At 46.6% G+C, this 25,338-nt stretch overlaps 1 protein-coding gene across 1 annotated transcript in view; it reads right to left on the reverse strand.

The window, feature by feature from the left end:
* LOC120042995 (adiponectin receptor protein 2-like) overlaps positions 1-25,338 on the reverse strand; it is a 68,124-nt gene that overhangs the window by 38,886 nt on the left and 3,900 nt on the right. The window contains exon 2 of the mRNA XM_038987722.1: positions 7,729-8,094. Coding sequence (XP_038843650.1) covers positions 7,729-7,866 — 138 coding nt within the window. The 5' untranslated portion in view covers positions 7,867-8,094. The remainder of the gene's footprint in view (positions 1-7,728; positions 8,095-25,338) is intronic.

Here is a 25,338-nt window from a genome sequence, read left to right on the forward strand (position 1 = left end):
TGGTGTGTAATTACGTGAAAAAATATTGTAGCTGGAGTGACTGGTAGATTTTTGTATTTATTTATCTACCAGCCACAGTGGCTGATGGAGCCAAACAATTATTTTCAGGCCCCGTTTCCAGGGAGTGACGATTCACTGGAAGGACCTCCAACAGGCAGTCCTTTATATTAAAGAGGGCCTAGAGAGACCTCAGCCTCCCTCAGCCTCCCTCAGCCTCCCTCAGCCTCCCTCAGTCTCCCTCAGTCTCCCTCAGTCTCCCTCAGTCTCCCTCAGTCTCCCTCAGTCTCCCTCAGTCTCCCTCAGTCTCCCTCAGTCTCCCTCAGTCTCCCTCAGCCATAAAGCTGGGTGATGTTTTAGAGATTGATGCTAGAAACCACACTGAGCAGCGGTTGGGTCATTCTGTGGTGGAGTGATCTCAGTAAGCCTGCCAGACGGGTGACGATCAGAAGATCAGTAGGGTTAACACCACTGGGGAAATTCTAATGAACATGTCAGTCAGGAGGATGTGGTTGATAGGAGCCTGTTCCACACCACTATGACTCACTCATATTGAAGAGAACAACATGCTGGGAAATGTTTACTTGCAGGTTCCTACTCACCAATGCAACAATAATACATAAAGCTGCAAGCAGCGGTTCCAGCTTGGTGGTGTAATTCACTTCTGCCAAATGTGATGTGAGCTGAGTAGTTATAAGATGGCAACCGTGTTCGTAGTACCTGAAGAGGTGTATCGATAGTGTTTCACAATGAAACATCACACACACCCATACATAAAAACACACACATACATAAACACACACACACACAGCCCATAGCACCATCAGGACAAACTGGACACGTCACCCGAAGATAAGCTACTTCTGTGCCCATTACCCTGCTTTTGATGCATTTTGGACTATTTTTTATGATGTTGACTATATGGTTGCAAAGTTCCTGGAACTTTCAATAAAATTCCTTTTTTCCCCCAGAAATCCTGGTTGGAAGAGTCTGGATATTCTCTCTTGATTCTAGAAACCTCCAACCGGGATTTCGGGAAAACCAGGGAATTTATTGAAAGTTCCCCGGAATTCTGCAACCCTAGATGACTACTTTAAAACGTCTTCTCCAGAACCGATAGACTGATCGGGACCAAATGTGGTCTATAGCACCTATAGATGCACATCTTCAAACACACATTTTATAAGAGCTCAAACAATATGGCCGCAATAAGCCAATGAGCTTGCATGTGTGGTTTTTCCTGCCCAACAGCGCCCCCCCATGCGGCCAAACTGAACAATACTTTAGATTAGCTAGACTCATATCCCTTAGCATGTGTGCCAAATTTCATCACTCTGAGTTAAACAGATTGAGATGTATAGCGCCACCGTGTGGCTGATCTGAAAGTGCTTACATATGTTGAGTGTTGAGCGCGTTTGGAACAAGTTTGGTTACAATACGAATATTCGTGTCTGATTTATTAGCATTAATGTGCCAGACAACCCCCACATTAATGTCTATTGGTCAGTAGTGACCATGTTGTTTGACATACTAGTCTGCAAAATATTGCGTTGAGAGACCTTGGTCCATAGATGCCATATATCAAGGTACATCCAGATCGGCCCAGTGGTTCCGGACGAGATGTTATTTAAGTGTTATTCACAAAATTCAAAATGGCGGAAAATCCATCATGACGGACCTTATGGGTCCTTGGGGAAAATGTGTTCCTTGTGAGAAGAGGGACCTATGCACTGAATTTCAGGACTCTAGGTCATATGGGGTGATGGGCGTGACCTTTCAAAGTTAGCCATTTCAATCACCTGTTATAGCGCCACCTTGTGGCCAATTGGAATGGCTTGGCACCAGAGAGTGTAGACTATGGGCCTTTACCATCACGTCAAGTTTCACCCTCTTCGTCCTTACCATCTCACGGGAATTTGAATGTTAACTTTCCTCGCATGAAGAAGCGGCATAATAATAATAATGAACGCCAACAAATACAACAGGGTTTCGCCCAGCTTCACTGGCTTGAACCCTTAATAAAAGATAAGAATACCAACATAATGTAAATGTCTCAGCAGAATAGAACAAACATCTCTCCAAGACCAGATGTCTAACCCCAGTAGGTGTAGAACTCTATGCCGTTTCATCTAGCCTTTAATATGTGATAAGATTGGAGGATAGAGGAACAAGAGGAGGATTAGTTGGCAACAGAGAGCTGCTAAAGTGAGGTGTGGTTTTCTCCCTCCATCTATCATGCAGAAATGAGATGATTTTTTAATCTTCCTCTTGCTGAGATTATAAATTGACAGTCTTCCTCATGGCGCTGACTGAATACGAGAAGGGAGGTGAAGAGTCTTCCTCATGGCGCTGACTGAATAAGAGATGGGAGGTTAAGAGTCTTCCTTATGGCGCTGACTGAATAAGAGATGGGAGGTTAAGAGTCTTCCTCATGGCGCTGACTGAATAAGAGATGGGAGGTTAAGAGTCTTCCTCATGGCGCTGACTGAATAAGAGATGGGAGCTGAAGAGAGAGACTTGAGGTTTTAACTTCCACGTATTTCCTGTATGTTAAAATACTGTGTATTTAACTAGACTAACTAGTGTAATAATGCCATCATCCAGTTTCCAGTTGATGATCAGGTTGATAGGGAAAGTGACTCTTTCTAGAATGACCCTGTCATACCTGTTCCTTTCTCTATGATTGGGCTAGTGTTACAATGTCTTCATCACAGTTCTAGTAGATGACAGTCTAGATGGGGAAAGTCACTCTCTCTGACTCAAGTCACTATTTCTAGTGAGACCAGTTCCTTTTATGACTGGTCTCGGAATCACCAACTTTTAAGCCTGGAGACAATTGAGACATGGATTGTGTGTGTGCCATTCAGAGGGTGAATGGTCAAGACAAAATATTTAAGTGCCTTTGAACGGGGTATGGTAGTAGGTGTCACGCGCTTTTGTTTGAGTGTGTCAAGAACTGCAATGGTGCAGGGTTTTTTCACGTCAACAGTTTCCTGTGTGTATCAAGAATGATCCACCACCTAAAGGACATCCAACCAACTTGACAACTGTGGGAAACATTGGAGTCAACATGGGCCAGCATTCCTGTGGAACAATTTCGACACCTTGTACAGTCTATGTCCCAACGATTGAGGCTGTTCTGAGGGCAAAAGGGGGGGCCAACTCAATATTAAGAAGTTGTTCCTAATGTTTTGTAAACTCAGAATAGGGTGCCACCCGGCAACCATCGACACAGCCATCCACACAACAACCTAACAAGAGAAGTTAAGAAGCTTGATACTGTTCACTACGGAACTATAGGATGAAAATAGAAAGCTGAGAATGTCTAGAATGTTCTGAGAATGTGTTCGCTTGTCAATTAAAAGAAGAACTTGTTTGTTAACGTGACACTTGGAAGGAACCTTAACCCAGTTGTGTGGTGTGATCCAGCCAGCCTGACAGACTTCAGACCAACGACCAGACACACATTACTGTCTGACTGTTGATACATACAGCGCCACCTTTCAACTGGGTTGGCTGCAAAGACAATATGTTGACTTATGACAAATATAGACGTGGGACTTCTGGTGTTGATCACCTGTAGTCATGGTCTTAGATCAGGTATTCCCAACCAGGGGTACGCACAATGCCGTCGGGGTTACACCAAATAAAAATGTGATTCACATATTTAAAAAATATTTACTTAAAAAGAAAAAATCATAAAAAGTTCACATTTTCAGTCCATTTATATTATCCAACGGGGCTATACATTTGGGAGAGGTTTTTCTCTCGCCCGAGTAGCCTCGTTTCACTGCCAAAAATACAATTTAACCATCTAGGTGTTCAGCGAAATAACAAAACAATGTCAAATACAGGTAGCCTAGTCAAAATAATTAGCATCCAATCACATTAACCGTTACTCTCTCACGGGAATTCCACTAACGGTCTGTATGTAGCCAAACGTAGCTGCTGCTCATGTTGGTATCTGGACTGATGGTGCAAAAGCCATGACAGGGAGAGACAGTGGAGTGGTAATGCGCGTACAAGCAGTTGCTCCCGATGTCACTTGGGTACACTGCAGCATCCACCGAGAGGCTCTTGCTGCCAAGGGAATGCCTGACAGCTTGAAAGATGTTTTGGACACTAACAAAGTTAATCATTTTCACTGTAAAGCAAGGCCCCTGAACTCTCGTGCATTTTCTGCATTATGCAATGATATGGGCAGCGACCATGTAACGCTTTTACAACATACAGAAGTGTGCTAGTTATCAAGGGGAAAAGTAGACACTTTTTTTTTTTGAGAGAGAGACGAGCTTAAAGTTCTCTTTACTGACCATAATTTTCACTAGTCTGACCGCTTGCATGATGACGAGTTTCTCACACAACTGGCCTATCTGGGTGATGTTTTTTTCCTCACCTGAATGATATGAATCTAAGATAACAGGGACTCTCCACAACTATATTCAATGCGTGGGACAAAATTGAGGCTATGATTAAGAAGTTGGAACTCTTCTCTCTCTGCATTAACAAGGACAACACAGGTCTTTCCATCATTGTATGATTTGTGTGCAAATGAACTCAAGCTTCCGGACAACGTCAAATGTGATATAGCGAAGCACCTGAGTGAGTTGGGTGCGCAATTACGCAGGTACTTTCCCGAAACGGATGACACAAACAACTGGATTTGTTATCCCTTTCATGCCCTGCCTCCAGTCCACTTACCGATATCTGAACAAGAGAGCCTCATTGAAATTGCAACAAGTGGTTCTGTGAAAATTTAATTTAAATCAGAAGCCACAGCCAGATTTCTGGATTAGGCTGCGCTCAGAGTATCCTGCCTGGGCAAATCGCACTGTTAAGACACTGATGCCCTTTGCCACCACGTACCTATGTGAGAGTGGATTCTCGGCCCTCACTAACATGAAAACTAAATACAGACAGACTGTGTGTGAAAAATGATTTAAAACTGAGACTCTCTCCAATACAACATCACAGAGTTATGTGCATCCTTTCAAGCAAAACCATTCTCATTAACCTGTGGTGAGTTATTACATTTCCGATGAACAAATTAGGTTTTATATGTAAGATTGTTAAATAAAGAGCTAAATTATTGATTATTATTTGTGCCCTGGTCCTATAAGAGCTCTTTGTCACTTCCCAAGAGCCGGGTTGTGACAAACTCACACTCATTCTTATGTTTAATAAATGTATCGTATAGTGTGTGTGTGTGTGGCAGGCTTACAATGATGGCAAAAAAACAACAGTTGAGAGTGCGCTCACCCTGGTGCTAGAAGGGGTACGCAGCTGGAGGTAGAACGTTTGAAAGGGTACGGGACTATAAAAAAAGTTTGGGAACCAGTGTCTTAGATAAACAAATAGGCTATACTCTGCTTGAAAGCTACTTGACAAAAACACCTTGGGCCAACTGTTGGCACGAGGGACCAACTGTTGGCACGAGGGACCAACTGTTGGCACGAGGGACCAACTGTTGGCACGAGGGGCCTAGTTTCCAGGTATGGTGACACCACTGCTACAGTAGCTCTGATGAGACCTGTTAAGGAGGCAGTGGGCTGTCATTACCACTGTGATGACAGAGGTAATGACACCCAGCCCTATGGCCCAGGCCAGGCCCTCTACCCCCGGCCCTATGGCCCAGGCCAGGCCCTCTACCCCCGGCCCTATAGCCCAGGCCAGGCCCTCTACCCCCGGCCCTATAGCCCAGGCCAGGCCCTCTACCCCCGACCCTATAGCCCAGGCCCTCTACCCCAGACCCAGACTGTTTAAATCATGCAAAGCCAAACAATATTTTGACAATAGGCCTTCCACCTATCAGCCCAGACCACACAGCGGCATCCAGGACCAACCGGGGAGAGCAACATGGCAGGCTGCTCTCCTGAATATCAACAGCAGCTGTATTGGGTTACCAGGCATCACAGGGCTGGCTTTACATGAAAGACTACACACAGATCAGAAGCCAGGGATTAACACTGTGTGTGTGTGGTGTGTGTGTATATATATATATATATATATATATAGATATATATAGATAGGAGTGTGTGTGTGTGGGGGGGGAGTGTGTGCTCACTATTGACCAAAACAGGTACAGAAGACAAGGAAACAACCAGTAGTCTGAACAGGAAATCCAACCACGTCAGGTCATCAGTTACAGTTAGACCTGACCTCAGGTCATCAGTTACAGTTAGACCTGACCTCAGGTCATCAGTTACAGTTAGACCTGACCTCAGGTCATCAGTTACAGTTAGACCTGACCTCAGGTCATCAGTTACAGTTAGACCTGACCTCAGGTCATCAGTTACAGTTAGACCTGACCTCAGGTCATCAGTTACAGTTAGACCTGACCTCAGGTCATCAGTTACAGTTAGACCTGACCTCAGGTCATCAGTTACAGTTAGACCTGACCTCAGGTCATCTCCAAGGAAGGCAGTAAAGCACACTTCTGCTATTCCACTGACTGAGGCCCCCAGCAGGCCAGGAAGGCTTGGTTACATAGCAGGGTGGATGTCTGGCGGGGTAAGACCTTCAGATCACTTTCAGGGTGTTTCTCCTCCACTCAGGTCTACGTGACTGAAGAGCATGTGTTGTGACTGGATGGGACAGCACTGCTGGGGCGACGACCACATTCCTGTTAGGTCTATGTAGGGGTGCGTTTCTCAATTTCATCTGTGTTCCTTGGAAACGTCCTGCCGTTCCACATGTTTGACCTAGCTAGCTCACGTCACCCAGCTAGTCAAGGGCTTGAGCATTGGGCTAGTTGACTAGCGGTGGAACAACTAGGGATCTCCCAGAGGAACGGGCTGAGAAACACTGACTTACAGTGTATTTCTCTTGGCCAGGCCAGCTTGACTGCCTGTATTCAGCACTGAGAAACACTGACTTACAGTGTATTTCTCCTGGCCAGGCCAGCTTGACTGCCTGTATTCAGCACTCTGAGAAACACTGACTTAGTGTATTTCTCCTGGCCAGGCCAGCTTGACTGCCTGTATTCAGCACTCTGAGAAACACTGACTTACAGTGTATTTCTCCTGGCCAGGCCAGCTTGACTGCCTGTATTCAGTGCTCTGTGCTGCAGCAGTCTCACAAACTAGCAGCAGCAGAACAGACACAGATCATTAAACCATTGTGTTGTCACATGCCTCAGGGGGCAGGCTACCTTCTCTCTCCCGAACCTAAATGAAAGCAATAGCACACCAAAGACATAGGCTGCCTGCTCGGCTCTTTGAATCTCACACACACAGTTAGTCACACACACACACTTGGATTTATCCGTTTATCTGTGCTTTGATATGAAAACCCCCCCTAGAGCAAGAATATGCCTGTTGTGAGAATGGTCTAGTATAGATCTTTACTGAAGTCCTCTTCATTAGTGAAGTACAATATTGACGTCACAGCAGCACAGTGAGAGAGGCAGGAAATGAGATGGAGATGAGATGAGGAGTACTGAGCTCTCATGCTGATTGGATCATTATCTAACTCTGCCAGCTGAGCCCAGGATGTATGAAATCTTATTTATCCCTCAGAGAGCTGTGGTGTCTCGAATGGGATACGGTTATTGTGATGAGTGTCTGTTGGATAGGAAGTAGCTTTATTGTTGTGTGTGTGTGTGTGTGTGTGTGTGTGTGTGTGTGTGTGTGTGTGTGTGTGTGTGTGTGTGTGTGTGTGTGTGTGTGTGTGTGTTCACTCAGCCGTACCAGTGGGTATCATCAACCCAGATAGTCTAAAAGCCTCACTCACCCTCAGAGTCACCCCGTTGTGCGTGTGTCCGTCTGAGATGACATCATCCTCCTCCTGCTGCTCTCTAGGATCCACCTGCTCCGTAGTGGTGCCATCAGCATCTGTAGCAGCGGTACCACAGCCTCTATATCTCAACATGAAGCCCGGGCCCTCGGCCCCTGAGGGCCTCTGCTGCGGCTCCAGCTCCCCTCCGGCTCCCTCCAGCTTGGCTGCTGGTCTGATACTCCCCCGCTGACCGCTGTGGACTGACCGGCCTGGCTGGACTGGTAGAGGGTCCTCCTCCAGCTAGACGGGGGTAACTGGGTCCTGGTGGTGGGGTCGGGTCGTTGGCCAGAAAGGGTGGGGGTCGGTAGACTGGTAAGGAGCCTAAAGGAGGAGAGGGAGAAGAAGGGGAGGAGACAGGAAGGGATGGAGGGAGAGAGAGAGGAAATTAGTTCTTATTTTGAATATCTTGTTATGAATTGTTTGTATTTGCCAGTATTAGGGCGGTAACCAGATAAGGAGTGGTGTAGCACGCAGCGGGGGAGGGGCCCCAAACCCAAACAAATACCCCCGTATATGGTCTATAGGATATATGGCCCAAGCCAAGCCAGTATGTCTACATGAAAACACAATGTTGACATTCATTGATATACTTATATCAAGATTTAGACCCGGACAGAGAACTACAAGTCAACATTACACAGTGTGAAATGTCAGAGACAGTCTACAGTCAAATGGTCACAATTAAAAATGGTCAATAACCGCTCATCACCACAGTCTGGTTGGGTGTCATGCTGGGTAGCTTAGCAACTCGCAATGCCAAGGACATGGAGAGTAACCCAAGAGTCCACACAAAGAGAAGACTCCTCTCTGGCTGTAAGCACTGAAAATCTCTCCTCTCGCTCTCTTTTCACACCTCTCCAAACCTCTTCCTCTCCTGCTGCTGTATGAACCTGTAGAGACTCCTGTCATTTCCAGGACAGTAAGGTGCTGCTGTATGAACCTGCAGAGACTCCTGTCATTTCCAGGACAGTAAGGTGTTGCTGTATGAACCTGCAGAGACTCCTGTCATTTCCAGGACAGTAAGGTGCTGCTGTATGAACCTGCAGAGACTCCTGTCATTTCCAGGACAGTAAGGTGCTGCTGTATGAACCTGTAGAGACTCCTGTCATTTCCAGGACAGTAAGGTGTTGCTGTATGAACCTGCAGAGACTCCTGTCATTTCCAGGACAGTAAGGTGCTGCTGTATGAACCTGCAGACTCCTGTCATTTCCAGGACAGTAAGGTGCTGCTGTATGAACCTGCAGAGACTCCTGTCATTTCCAGGACAGTAAGGTGTTGCTGTATGAACCTGCAGAGACTCCTGTCATTTCCAGGACAGTAAGGTGCTGCTGTATGAACCTGCAGACTCCTGTCATTTCCAGGACAGTAAGGTGCTGCTGTATGAACCTGCAGAGACTCCTGTCATTTCCAGGACAGTAAGGTGCTGCTGTATGAACCTGCAGAGACTCCTGTCATTTCCAGGACAGTAAGGTGCTGCTGTATGAACCTGCAGAGACTCCTGTCATTTCCAGGACAGTAAGGTGTTGCTGTATGAACCTGCAGAGACTCCTGTCATTTCCAGGACAGTAAGGTGCTGCTGTATGAACCTGCAGAGACTCCTGTCATTTCCAGGACAGTAAGGTGTTGCTGTATGAACCTGTAGAGACTCCTGTCATTTCCAGGACAGTAAGGTGTTGCTGTATGAACCTGTAGAGACTCCTGTCATTTCCAGGACAGTAAGGTGATGTATTGAAGATTCTAGAAACTTACCACCTCACAAACCCTGCTGCTGGAGTCTGGACAGAGAAGAGCTTGTTCAATAGTTTATAGCTCCATGTTCTACAGAGCTAAAATATATTCCATATTACTCCCTTTACAGACTACAAGCCTAGACTGTACACACACTGATGGCAAGTCAAGGTGAACATGCCTGAAGCACTGGACCACATTCTAACTCCCCCTCTCTCTGGCAGCACACTGTGACATGGACCATGGAATTCTATGGTGGATGGGGACAGGAAGAGAACTGCAGTGCAGAACCACTGTATGGAACGCCCGCTGTGAGCGTGACCTGCATACCCTCTGAACGGCCATATACCATTATGTGCTTACACACCAGCAGTTGCAGGACACGTGCAAGCACACAATGCACACAATGTACACACACACACACACGAGCACATGGTGCAGCTTGGCCCGTTCACTAATCCCTGAAAAGACCTTGCAGTCAGTCACATACCAGTTGCCACCTGCCCCAAAAGCTCCCCCGCGGCTAGCATGTGGGCGGTCCGTACTGTACTCGTACTGAAACACACCACAAACACTCTGCTCTCACATCAGACGAGGGCCAGTCGTAGCGTGTCGGGGAATGCATCTACATAAATCACAGTCGACTAGAAGAAGATGGTGTAAAGAAAAACAGGAAAGAGCGAAGTATGGAAGGCAATAACAGAGAGAAGGGGGCGGGGACAAAAACACTGCTTGTTTGGACTTCTGGAAGATCGAGGACATTGGTAAGTACATATAGCCTGGTGCCAGATCTGACGGTATAGGAACTGGCAAGACAGCACAAACTGACCAAGCTAGTCCGTACACACAGTCAGACATGGAGACCAGGCTAGTCCGTACACACAATCAGAAAAACAACATCCTGTGATTGATTCCACTTCCCATCATGCAATTCCTTCAAATTCTACAGCATAGCTTGGACAACATCCAAGCCCTCCGCTAGGGAACAACAAGCCGGGGACAGGAGGATGTTTCAGAGGGAGGAGGAAAATGAAATACATTCAGAAAGACAGACAATGCCTGGCAAGCATATGGTGTTGCTGATGACAAATCCATGTGTTCCCCAAATGCCACCCCTAGTCCCGATACAGAAAGGTTGGGCGATTCTACGATTCTATCCACCATGTTTGACAGCCATCGTCAACGGTGATGACATATTTGAACATGACTGCGCCACTCAGAGTCTGGCGGCGCACAACGGAGCAGGGGGCAGTCAGCAGGGCGACATGTCAAATGGCCTATTCCCTTTTTGGCATTGGCTAAATGTTAAATCTATACAGTGCAATCAGAAAGTATTCAGACCCCTTGACTTTTTCCACATTGTTACGTTACAGCCTTATACTAAAATTGATTGGCCCGTATTGTCTTGGCTCCTGCATTGTCTTGGCTGTGTGCTTAGGGTCTTTGTCCTGATGGAAGGTGAACCTTTGCCCCAGTCTGAGGTCCTGAGTGCTCTGGAGCAGGATTTCATCAAGGATCTCTCTGTACTTTGATCTGTTCCTCTTTCCCTTGATCCTGACTAGTCTCCCAGTCCCTGCTGCTGAAAAACATCCTCCACGCTGCCACCACTATGCTTCACCGTAGGGATGGTGCCAGGTTTCCTCCAGACATGACGCTTGCCATTCAGGCCAAAGAGTTCAATCTTGGTTTCGTCAGACCAGAGAATCTTGTTTCTCCTTTAGGTGCCTTTTGGCAAACTCCAAGCTGGCTGTCATGTACCTTTTACTGAGGAGTGGCTTCCATCTGGCCACTACTATAAAAGCCTGATTGGTGAAGTGCTGCAGAGATGGGAGAACCTTCCAGAAGGAGATCCATCTCAACAGAGGTACTCTGGAGCTCTGTCAGAGTGGCAGTCGGATTCTTGGTCACCTCCCTGACCAAGGCCCTTCTCCCCCGATCGCTCAGTTTGGCCAGGCAGCCAGCTCTAGGAAGAGTCTTGGTGGTTCTAAACTTCTTCCATTTAAGAATACTGGAGCAAAGGGTTCTGAATACTTATGTAAATAAGGCATCTGTTCATTTTTTTTAAATAAATTTGCAAAAATTTCAAAAAGCCTGTTTATAGCTTTGTCATTATGAGGGATTGTGTGTATTTTAGAATAAGGCTGTAACGTAACAACATGTGGAAAAAGTCTATGGGGTCTGAATACTTTCCGAAGGCTCTGTATGTGGTAGTTAGGACTTAACGTAATGCAAGAGAACAATATAGACTGTATAAAGAGCGGAGAGCACCAAAGCAGCGCAACATTTCAGATAGGGCTAATGTGTTTCCTCACTCTCCAACGTCATATGATCACGGGCCTTTGGCAGCGGACACTCTGTTGTCTGGCTTATTGTTTTAACATCTTTAAGCTGCAATATGTAACTTCTTGGGTGCCCTGACCAAATTCACATAGAAATATGAGTTATAGATCTGTCATTCTCATTGAAAGCAAGTCTAAGATGTGGTAGATCTGTTCTGTTTGCGCTATTTCTATTTTTTTAAGTTGCGTTTTTTACGTTCGGTTTTGTACACCAGCTTCAAACAGATAAAAATACAATATGTTTAGTTACATTAACTGAAATTATTATTATTAACTATTCAAATATTTGCAACCAGGAAGTGGCAGTATAAGCAAATTCAATGGATAGTTGAGAGAGTCATTTTACAGGGTTCCCTCTCCCAGATCTTAAGAATGGCATTATGTACCAAATCACAGTTCTGGTATAACTAATGTGTCCTTCGTACTGTGTATAGTGTGTTCTTCCCGCCAATTGACCCCCTCTGTGCTAGAATGGAGATGAGGTAGGCTAAACCATATACGAACAGGACTGAAGGCTAGATTGGAGAGTATGTCGAGACGGAGGTCGAAGCTTCATTTAGGCCTATTGAACAGAAGACAGAGACTTTGAAGCTTTTCCCACCAGTGGGGTGTCTCCACCAAACAGTTTTTCATGCACCAAATAAAAAGATAAAGTTCAATGTGTTTCCATCGCATTTTCATCTCTACCCGTCGTCACAAAAACTGTTGCGTTAAATAGCAAATGTGTCTAATCTGGTCCTGGCACATGCTCTCTAGCCAGCAGCTGACAGATACAGTGAGGGTAGGCTAGTCTACATGATAAGATTATTATGGGTAAGAGCGAGAGTATTATTATATTATAAAACGTCAGTCAAGTATTGATCATCATGTGACCAGAATGAGCCTCAATATTTATTGGAAAGGAGCATCAAGTTCATCCCTGCACTTTGACCTCCCTGTGAAGTTCATCATCACTTATTTAATCAGTAGCCTAATAAACTGCATGGTTTCCTGAGTCCTAGTGGGACGACCAAACACCATGTCAGCGCATTACTCCAAGATTACTTCAATATGGTTATTATGTCAATATTTACCCATAAAAAGGTGTTTCTACCGCATTTTCTCAAATAATACATTTTATACAAAAAGATCCCACCATGTTGAACAAACAAATTATCTGTTGGCATTATTTTTTATTTATTATTTGTACTGAAACGTCCTGCGTTCATCACCGCTGTTGGGATTCTTTTTAAATAGGGTACGACTTTACTCGCATAAAAACTGTGAATGGAAACGTGGTTAGTGAGAAAGATTTCACATTTCTACATGGGGGTGAAAACTGCCCATGGACACATAGGATGGCTGAAATTAGAAATGTTTTAATGCATGTTATATATAAATGACCGTATGGTCGAGGCCTGTGTGGTCCAGACCATTTGGGATGCCCCCAGAACAGATGGCAACTGGCAGGAAAACCATCTAACAGGCACCGAGACAAGTCACTTTGTTCCAGTGAAGCTTGATAGGAACAGATTGTGTGTGTGTTCAAATGTCTCCATTCTGATGAAATGCATACAGCTGCATACAGAATTAACCAGCCAATCGAGACCCTTTCGCACCAATTCCCCAGAATGAGAAAATACACACCATGAAATAGACCACATATCACGTCTAAAACCTCCAGCACAGCGCATCTAAAACCGATACAATACTGGGTCAATATTTGTATTCGAAAGAACAGTGTTTTCAAGACCAATAGTTTGTAGACAGGGCATATTACAAATGTATCAGGTTGTGAGCTTGGCGACACTGAGACATGCAGGAGGAAAGGAAACAGGAAGTAGAGTGTGGAGAAAGTCCCTGGTGGACAACACCACCGTTTCCTACAGACGAGAGGAATATGCAAATCTCTCAAGACTGAGTGGTCTACCCAGTCGCTCATTCCACACACACACACACACACACTAAATAATGTGTTCAATTCTCTGCATCATCAGCTGTGGGACCCTGGAGGCCCTAGCTAACTAGATGAGTTGTGTCCTGAAACACATCAGTACAGTCACAGCAGCTGTAGGGCTGGCTATAGAGCTGACTGTAGGGCTGGCTGTAGGGCTGGCTTTGCTGGCTGCAGGGCTGGCTTTGCTGGCTGCAGGGCTGGCTTTGCTGGCTGTAGGGCTGGCTGTAGGGCTGGCTTTACTGGCTGTAGGGCTGGCTTTGCTGACTGTAGGGTTGGCTTTGCTGGCTGTAGGGCTGGCTTTGCTGGCTGCAGGGCTGGCTTTGCTGGCTGTAGGGCTGGCTGTAGGGCTGGCTTTGCTGGCTGCAGGGCTGGCTTTGCTGGCTGTAGGGCTGGCTGTAGGGCTGGCTTTACTGGCTGTAGGGTTGGCTTTGCTGACTGTAGGGTTGGCTTTGCTGACTGTAGGGTTGGCTTTGCTGGCTGTAGGGCTGGCTTTGCTGGCTGTAGGGCTGGCTTTGCTGGCAGTAGGGCTGGCTGTAGGGCTGGCTTTGCTGGCTGCAGGGCTGGCTTTGCTGGCAGTAGGGCTGGCTGTAGGGCTGGCTTTACTGGCTGTAGAACTAGTTACATCCCACTGTGCTGTGCTCCAGAAGAGATGTGCTCATTTGGTGCACACACATACTAGAGGTCGACCGATTAATCGGAATGGCCGATTAATTAGGGCCGATTACAAGTTTTCATAACAAATCGGAAATCTGTATTTTTGGGCGCCGATTTTGCCGATTCTTTTTTTTTTTTTACACCTTTATTTAATCTTTATGTAACTAGGCAAGTCAGTTAAGAACACATTCTTCTTTTCAATGACGGCCTACCGGGGAACAGTGGGTTAACTGCCTTGTTCAGGGGCAGAACGACAGATTTTCACCTTGTCAGCTCGGGGGATCCAATCTTGCAACCTTACAGTTAACTAGTCCAACACTCTAACCACCTGCCTCTCATTTAACAAAAGCGCATTGGGAAAAAAGCACAATCGTTGGACGACTGTACCTAACCATAAACACCAATGCCTTTCTTAAAATCAATACACAGAAGTATATATTTTTAAACCTGCATATTTAGCTAAAAGAAATCCAGGTTAGCAGGCAATATTAACCAGGTGAAATTGTGTCATTTCTCTTGCGTTCATTGCACGCAGAGTCAGGGTATATGCAACAGTTTGGGCCGCCTAATTTGCCTGGCTCATTGCGAACTAATTTGCTAGAATTTTACGTAATTATGACATAACATTGAAGGTTGTGCAATGTAACAATAATATTTAGACGTAGGGATGCCACCCGTTAGATAAAATACCGAACGGTTCCGTATTTCACTGAAATAATAAACGTTTTGTTTTCGAAATGATAGTTTCCGGATTCGACTATATTAATGACCAAAGGCCCAATAATCGGTATCGGTGTTGAAAAATCATAATCGGTCGACCTCTAACACACACACTCAACTCTCAGTATACAGAGCGAGTTAGATCTGGAACCAATCAACTCTCAGTATACAGAGCGAGTTAGATCTGGAACCAATCAACTCTCAGTATACAGAGCGAGTTAGATCTGGAACCAATCAACTCTCAGTATAATGAGGGAGTTGGATCTGGAACCAATAAAGTATCAATCTAATGTATCACTGTTCCAGCTGTCAACAGACACCGTCAGCCTCCACCACAGGGCTACATTGAGTTTCATCAGAGCCAAAGCTTTCCCAGTTTAAACCCATAATAGAGAAATCCCAGGCATCATCTCTGTATTAGCTTGGCTATTCTATCCAATAGCAGAATAGGCCTTGTTTGGGAGAGAGGGGGTGAGTGGAGAGAAGGGAGGGCAGGTCATAACTGGAGAGGACACCATGCCTGGCACCCTATTCCCTATTCAGTGCACGAGTTTAGATCAGAGCCATATGGGCCCGTAGTGCATTATAAAGGGAATAGGGTACAATTTGGGATGAATCCCACACTGACTCAAGGAACCCAGCTCCCCTGAACTAGATCCCACTGACCCAAGGAACCCAGCTCCCCTGAACTAGATCCCACTGACCCAAGGAACCCAGCTCCCCTGAACTAGATCCCACTGACCCAAGGAACCCAGCTCCCCTGAACTAGATCCCACTGACCCAAGGAACCCAGCTCCCCTGAACTAGATCCCACTGACCCAAGGAACCCAGCTCCCCTGAACTAGATCCCACTGACCCAAGGAACCCAGCTCCCCTGAACTAGATCCCACTGACCCAAGGAACCCAGCTCCCCTGAACTAGATCCCACTGACCCAAGGAACCCAGCTCCCCTGAACTAGATCCCACTGACCCAAGGAACCCAGCTCCCCTGAACTAGATCCCACTGACCCAAGGAACCCAGCTCCCCTGAACTAGATCCCACTGACCCAAGGAACCCAGCTCCCCTGAACTAGATCCCACTGACCCAAGGAACCCAGCTCCCCTGAACTAGATCCCACTGACCCAAGGAACCCAGCTCCCCTGAACTAGATCCCACTGACCCAAGGAACCCAGCTCCCCTGAACTAGATCCCACTGACCCAAGGAACCCAGCTCCCCTGAACTAGATCCCACTGACCCAAGGAACCCAGCTCCCCTGAACTAGATCCCACTGACCCAAGGAACCCAGCTCCCCTGAACTAGATCCCACTGACCCAAGGAACCCAGCTCCCCTGAACTAGATCCCACTGACCCAAGGAACCCAGCTCCCCTGAACTAGATCCCACTGACCCAAGGAACCCAGCTCCCCTGAACTAGATCCCACTGACCCAAGGAACCCAGCTCCCCTGAACTAGATCCCACTGACCCAAGGAACCCAGCTCCCCTGAACTAGATCCCACTGACCCAAGGAACCCAGCTCCCCTGAACTAGATCCCACTGACCCAAGGAACCCAGCTCCCCTGAACTAGATCCCACTGACCCAAGGAACCCAGCTCCCCTGAACTAGATCCCACTGACCCAAGGAACCCAGCTCCCCTGAACTAGATCCCACACTGACCCAAGGAACCCAGCTCCCCTGAACTAGATCCCACACTGACCCAAGGAACCCAGCTCCCCTGAACTAGATCCCACTGACCCAAGGAACCCAGCTCCCCTGAACTAGATCCCACTGACCCAAGGAACCCAGCTCCCCTGAACTAGATCCCACTGACCCAAGGAACCCAGCTCCCCTGAACTAGATCCCACTGACCCAAGGAACCCAGCTCCCCTGAACTAGATCCCACTGACCCAAGGAACCCAGCTCCCCTGAACTAGATCCCACTGACCCAAGGAACCCAGCTCCCCTGAACTAGATCCCACTGACCCAGGTGTTCAGAGTGGCCTAGCGTCCTGTTCCTCCCCCGACACTTGTTCCTGTTTTCTAAATGTTAGCGCATGAGCTACACACAAAACCTGTTCCCTGATATTCACACAGCCACTCAACTACACACGGTTCCCTGATATACACACGGTTCCCTGATATACACACAACTACACACGGTTCCCTGATATTCACACAGCCACTCAACACAACTACACACGGTTCCCTGATATACACACACAACTACACACTGTTCCCTGATATTCACACAGCTACTAATACAACTACTCTGTTCCCTGATATTCACACAACTACACACTGTTCCCTGATATTTACACAGCCACTCAACACAACTACACACGGTTCCCTGATATTCACACAGCCACTCAACACAACTACACACGGTTCCCTGATATACACACACAACTACACACTGTTCCCTGATATTCACACAGCTACTAATACAACTACTCTGTTCCCTGATATTCACACAACTACACACTGTTCCCTGATATTCACACAGCCACACACTGTTCCCTGATATTCACACAGCTACACACTGTTCCCTGATATTCACACAACTACACACTGTTCCCTGATATTCACACAGCTACTAATACAACTACACACTGTTCCCTGATATTCACACAGCTACACACTGTTCCCTGATATTCACACAGCTACACACTGTTCCCTGATATTCACACAGCTACTAATACAACACATTTAATTAACTACACCCTGTTCACTATAATAGAATACTGCCTTTTCCTTTCTTCCTGGGCCAATCAGACGTGTCTAAACCTACTGTCAAGTTACCAGGTTGACTGAACAACGTTGTCATCAAACCAATAACTAGTGGGCCGGGATTAGTTTAAAAACGGCCCGCGACACGGTTTGTGAAAGTATATCAAAATGCGTGAAATCAAGCAGGAAGAGAGAAAAAAAAAGTTGAGTCAGATTTGTTTAACCGTTGTGAAGCGGTTTTTCCTCTCTGGCACTGCTGCGTGACAGCGAACTAGCAGAGCCTATCAGACTGGCCTTGTGCTCTTGGTTATACCAGGGATGAAATTATATCCAATGCATGAACTTTGCTCTGCTCCAATGTGTCAGATGTAACATCAGAAGACCCATCAGGGACTGAACCCTCCCGCTCCTACACAGCTAAACTATATTTAAAACTGATGGGGAAATAGATACACAGGAAGTGCTGACTGAGAGGCAGGGGTTTGTGGGTAGTGTGGTCCAGAGACAGAAAAGCAGGTGAGTGATGGCTGGAAGGAGACGCAGCTGACAGAGAGAAGCAGGTGAGTGATGGCTGGAAGGAGACGCAGCTGACAGAGAGAAGCAGGTGAGTGATGGCTGGAAGAGGATGCAGCTGACAGAGAGAAGCAGGTGAGTGATGGCTGGAAGGAGACGCAGCTGACAGAGAGAAGCAGGTGAGTGATGGCTAAAAGAGGATGCAGCTGACAGACTGCAGCTCCCACACCTGATATGTGCATGAAAGTCAAGTGGACATTATTGAACTGACAGAACTGACTTTATAAACATTTTATAACAAGCTCCAGCAGGTTCTTTAGATCGGTAGGGATGAAAAATGTGGTACTATCATATGACGTTTTGGTAGGCTGATATTACCGTGGTACCGGTATACCGTACACTACAATGGGCTCTGGTCAAAAATAGTGCACTATTTACCAAAGGGCTCTGGTCAAAAGTAGTGCACTAGATAGGGAATAGGGTGCCATTGGGAACCCAGGAATAGACTCCATAATAAGAAAAGAAAGAGACTTCCCAAGGAGTTGATGAGTGGACTGTCATTGTTCAGCCAGCGAGAGGTTTACCTGTTTCTGTATCAGAGGAACAGACAAATCAATTACGATGCTTGATGGAGAGAGAAATAGAGGGCTGAAAGAAATGTCATTGAGAATTGATTTCACTCTCTTTTGTGAACGACAAAGCGCAAGGAGCTTTTGAGAGGAGAATTGATGGTGAATGGAGGCGTTGAGGCTCAGGAGGGGGGGGGGGGGGGTCACTGTGTATTGAAGAGGGGATGTGTGAGTGAACAATAGGTTGAGATCATGGAGTTTAGCCTAGCAGTTGGTGTGACGCTGTGACCATTCTGGATATATTAAAGCCTGGTTTATGATGGTGTGAAAGCACTGGCAGGACACACTGCATGTAAACTTGTAGAACCTGCAGTGAGCTGAGAGAGTGAGCGTCATATATCCACGACACATATCTAACATCTACCTAGCTAGTAGCTACCACCCTCTAGCCTGGAACACAACACGCTACCTAGCCAGTAGCTACCACCCTCTAGCCTGGAACACAACACGCTACCTAGCCAGTAGCTACCACCCTCTAGCCTGGAACACAACACGCTACCTAGCCAGTAGCTACCACCCTCTAGCCTGGAACACAACACGCTACCTAGCTAGTAGCTACCACCCTCTAGCCTGGAACACAACACGCTACCTAGCTAGTAGCTACCACCCTCTAGCCTGGAACACAACACGCTACCTAGCCAGTAGCTACCACCCTCTAGCCTGGAACACAACACGCTACCTAGCCAGTAGCTACCACCCTCTAGCCTGGAACACAACACGCTACCTAGCCAGTAGCTACCACCCTCTAGCCTGGAACACAACACGCTACCTAGCTAGTAGCTACCACCCTCTAGCCTGGAACACAACACGCTACCTAGCTAGTAGCTACCACCCTCTAGCCTGGAACACAACACGCTACCTAGCCAGTAGCTACCACCCTCTAGCCTGGAACACAACACGCTACCTAGCTAGTAGCTACCACCCTCTAGCCTGGAACACAACACGCTACCTAGCCAGTAGCTACCTCCCTCTAGCCTGGAACACAACACGCTACCTAGCCAGTAGCTACCTCCCTCTAGCCTGGAACACAACACGCTACCTAGCCAGTAGCTACCACCCTCTAGCCTGGAACACAACACGCTACCTAGCTAGTAGCTACCACCCTCTAGCCTGGAACACAACACGCTACCTAGCCAGTAGCTACCTCCCTCTAGCCTGGAACACAACACGCTACCTAGCCAGTAGCTACCTCCCTCTAGCCTGGAACACAACACGCTACCTAGCCAGTTGCTACCACCCTCTAGCCTGGAACACAACACGCTACCTAGCCAGTAGCTACCTCCCTCTAGCCTGGAACACAACACGCTACCTAGCCAGTAGCTACCACCCTCTAGCCTGGAACACAACACGCTACCTAGCCAGTAGCTACCACCCTCTAGCCTGGAACACAACACGCTACCTAGCTAGTAGCTACCACCCTCTAGCCTGGAACACAACACGCTACCTAGCTAGTAGCTACCACCCTCTAGAGAGAGAGTGACATTTGAAAGTGACAAAGCAGGCAGCACAGGTTGTACAAGTCACACCAGTTATACACAACAAATACACAAACCCTCCGGGTCACAATTTACTGTGCCTGTCAATCACTGTAGGTTCCATCCAACCAAAAGGAGACTGAGCTACAACAGTTCAGTTACAGAAGATTGACAGAAGAAAATCGATCATCTGGGTCCAATGTCACTTCTGTTTTCAGAGCCTTCTCTCTCTCTCTCCCCCACACACACACACACACACACACAATTGGTTTAGAAAGTTGACAGTGTTGCTAGTTGTCTTTGGGGAACCAGTAGAACCAGTTAGACATGCACGTAAGGACAAAGGACAGGTGTGTCTTGATGCTAGACTAGTTTGCATTAGGTCTAGGATGATGTGGGAACTTGGCTTTCTAGAGGCAAGGTGAAATACCTGGTAGTGTCACAGCCGGTACATTGAACATGTTATCTGGCTTGTGTTACACACTAGAGATGTGACAAATGAACAATTTTCCTTAACGCTTAAAAGCAGACATTCTTTTCTCAGTTTTCCGTACTAAAAAAATGTAAAATCATTAAATTCTACGTCAATTTACAATGCAGAATAATGGTCCTATTACATATGTATGACCACTAGGGCCAAACTCATTACATTCTACATCAATTTACAATGCAGAATAATGGCTTCAGAAGCTTCATTCCTTTACAGACCAGTAAAATGCCCGTTCATATCTCCAGAGAAGGAGTGGTCAGACCGTTGGGCCAGTGACCGAAAGGTTGCTGGATCGAATCCCCGACATGACAAGGTACAAATCTGTCCTTCTGCCCCTGAACAAGGCAGTTAACCCACTGTTCCCCGGTAGACCGTCATTGTAAATAAGAATTTGTTTTTAACTGACTTGCCTAGTTAAATAAAGGGTGAATGAAATGTAAACATCAGTAGCATAGCATAACAGACAGGCATGCCACAGCCGAGACGCTTTCTAGGGGCCACATTCCATTATATCTGAAAGAGTCATGAATAAAGGCTACTGGTAGCCTGCTGTCATTTCATATGAGGCAAAAAGGAGAAGTAGGCTACCCCGTGCTCGCAAGACTGGCCCGACGATATCTCTGTATCCAGGCGACGTCGGTGTCATCCATGAATAGGCTAGGATATTCTACATGCAACAGACCAAAGACTGAACACACTTTCATCATTAGACAAGAGACAGAGCAAGCAGGACAGCAGCAGGGAGAGAGAGAGAGCGTGTAATGCTTACTGTTCATTTGTATTGTTCATTTCACATTTGTTTATTATGTACTTCACTTGCTTTGGCAATGTTAACATTTTTTCCATGCCAATAAAGCCCCTTAATTGAATTGAGAGCAGGCAGACAGGCAGGCAGGAGGGAGAGAGAGAGAAAGAGAGAGCAGGCAAGGCCAGCAGGAGGGAGAAAGACAGAGCAGGCAAGGCCAGCGGGGGGGGGAGAAGAAGAGAGAGAGAGAGAGAGAGAGAGAGAGAGAGAGAGAGAGAGAGAGAGAGAGAGAGAGAGAGAGAGAGAGAGAGAGAGAGAGAGAGAGCAGGCAGGCCAGCAGGAGAGAGAGAGAGAGAGAGCAGGCAGGCCAGCAGGAGAGAGAGAGAGAGAGAGCAGGCAGGCCAGCAGGAGAGAGAGAGAGAGAGAGCAGGCAGGCCAGCAGGAGAGAGAGAGAGAGAGAGAGAGAGAGAGAGAGAGAGAGAGAGAGAGAGAGAGAGAGAGAGAGCAGGCAGGCCAGCAGGAGAGAGAGGAGGGGAAGGCAGAAGCGTGCTCATATGTTTTGATAATCTGCATCTCACAATGTCTCGTCTTGCATGCTTTACAAATTCACCAAAGTAGCCTAAAGTTCCTCTTCCCCTCGGTTTTATTTTAATTAAGGCCTTAGTTTGTCAACGTGACCACCAGCCCAGGGCGTATCTAGCCTTCTCTGTGCCTGCCTGTAACTTCCCTCTGTAACTGGGTATATAATACATACAAGCCAACACAGTGATCCATTCAGCACCGAGACTCACAACAAGAAACTAGCCCAACCAAAACACAGCAGAGTAACAATGATGCTAGTCTAAACAAAACACTGGTAATGGAGCCGTCTCTGGGTGTGTTCCACATCTGACCAACTCTGAGTAGCGTGTGTGTGTGTGTGTGTGTGTGTGTGTGTGTGTGTGTGTGTGTGTGTGTGTGTGTGTGTGTGTGTGTGTGTGTCAAGTTCCACAACACTGTGTGCTTTGTCTCTGGCTTTCAATCAGAAGATCTGGCAGGAGTGGAATCGGCCACGCTGGATCACATGGGTACCAAGAGAGAGAGGGGTCACACGAGGAGAGAACAAGCTGTGACAACTTGTCCTTCACACCACGAACCAGAGCAGAACAGGCAGTTTGTCAAATGCTCCATTGGTTTGGACCCGAGACATAGGCTCTGCTTGCTCAACACTGCCTGTTTAACCAAGCTCCAACACAGAGTCTACCTGAAAGCCCCAATCCAACAAAATGAGGAACTGTCATAATGAAAAAGCCACATAGAAGACCTGACACGTGGCCTGTGAACTGAATCACCCTACAACTACCACAGCCAGTCTACCTATACCAGATAGAAGACCACTACCACAGCCAGTCTACCTATACCAGATAGAAGACCACTACCACAGCCAGTCTACCTATACCAGATAGAAGACCACTACCACAGCCAGTCTACCTATACCAGATAGAAGACCACTACCACAGCCAGTCTACCTATACCAGATAGAAGACCACTACCACAGCCAGTCTACCTATACCAGATAGAAGACCACTACCACAGCCAGTCTACCTATACCAGATAGAAGACCACTACCACAGCCAGTCTACCTATACCAGATAGAAGACCACTACCACAGCCAGTCTACCTATACCAGATAGAAGACCACTACCACAGCCAGTCTACCTATACCAGATAGAAGACCACTACCACAGCCAGTCTACCTATACCAGATAGAAGACCACTACCACAGCCAGTCTACCTATACCAGATAGAAGACCACTACCACAGCCAGTCTACCTATACCAGATAGAAGACCACTACCACAGCCAGTCTACCTATACCAGATAGAAGACCACTACCACAGCCAGTCTACCTATACCAGATAGAAGACCACTACCACAGCCAGTCTACCTATACCAGATAGTGACAGCAGAAATACCTCTTCCAAATGGCACCCTATTCCCAGAGGGCTCTGGTCTAAAGTAGTGCACTATATAGGGAATAGGGCTCTGGTCTAAAGTAGTGCACTATATAGGGAATAAGGCTCTGGTCTAAAGTAGTGCACTATATAGGGAATAGGGCTCCATTTGGGACATGACCATAGCTCTGGACTTTGCCGTCTACGTGGCATTGATAGGAGTCTACAGACAGTAGGATCTCGCTGCTGACTCACTGCCAATGAGTGATGCTCAGTACAAACACACAGGCCAGACTCGGTACATCTCACACTCCAGAGTTGGTCGAGCTGCATTCCTGTTCAAATGTCTGTTGAGCCACATCTCTAGTCTGCGTTCCCTAGAGACTTGAAATCACTGTCCACTTTAATAATGGAACACTAGTCACTTTAATAATGGACTCATCTCATGTATATACTGTATTCTATTCTACTGTATTTTGGTCAATGCCACTGACATTGCTCATCCTAATATTTATATATTTCTTAATTCCATTATTTTACTTTAGATTTGTGTGTATTGTTGTGAATTGTTAGATATTACTGCACTGTTGGAGCTAGGAACACAAGCATTTCGCTACACCTGCAATAACACCTGCTAAACATGTGTATGTGACCAATAAAATGTGATTTGATTTGGCAGTCTATACCCTACATAGAGATCTGTTCAAAACTAGTGCACTAGGAGAATGGGGTTTCATTTAGGAGAGTCTTAGTCATTTCTCCTGTCACTATCTGGTATAGGCTGACTAGCTAATGGTAGTTGTAGAGCGATTCAGTTCCCGGTCCATGTGTCAGGTCTTCTATGTGCATTAACTAGGGAATAGGGGTGCCACGTGGACAGACCACAACATCTCTGGAGTCCACTGCTGTCTGTTTGCTATAGCTTCTGCTGGCCATGTCTGACTGACCCATTTAACCAGAAAGGTTACAACACTCACACACCTGACACAGCTCACACAGACTCCTTAGACTAAGTAGCCCTCAAAAAGTCTTTCTGAACTACAAGTTCTGGTGGTCGTCGATCAAAAACAACAAGTCCCCCCATTGATCTCCTTCCCTACAATCCCCAGCCTCGAAGAAAACAGCCTGGCCTCCTTACTAACTGCATAACTCATTAGCTTCATAAACATAGGAGTTAGAACAGGACCAAACAAATCTAATCAGGGTAAATAAAATAAAAAGGTTTAGTTGAGTGATGATGTAACACCGTGGTGGTGGTAGCAGTGACAAAGGGAGGTTTAGTTGAAGGATGATGTAACACCATGGTGGTGGTAGCAGTGACAAAGGGAGGTTTAGTTGAGTGATGATTTAACACCATGGTGGTGGTAGCAGTGACAAAGGGAGGTTTAGTTGAGTGATGATTTAACACCATGGTGGTGGTAGCAGTGACAAAGGGAGGTTTAGTTGAGGGATGATTTAACACCGTGGTGGTGGTAGCAGTGACAAAGGGAGGTTTAGTTGAGTGATGATTTAACACCGTGGTGGTGGTAGCAGTGACAAAGGGAGGTTTAGTTGAGTGATGATTTAACACCGTGGTGGTGGTAGCAGTGACAAAGGGAGGTTTAGTTGAGTGATGATTTAACACCGTGGTGGTGGTAGCAGTGACAAAGGGAGGTTTAGTTGAGTGATGATTTAACACCATGGTGGTGGTAGCGGTG

The sequence above is a fragment of the Salvelinus namaycush genome, unplaced genomic scaffold (assembly GCF_016432855.1).
Source record: "Salvelinus namaycush isolate Seneca unplaced genomic scaffold, SaNama_1.0 Scaffold83, whole genome shotgun sequence".
NCBI classification, from domain to species: domain Eukaryota; kingdom Metazoa; phylum Chordata; class Actinopteri; order Salmoniformes; family Salmonidae; genus Salvelinus; species Salvelinus namaycush.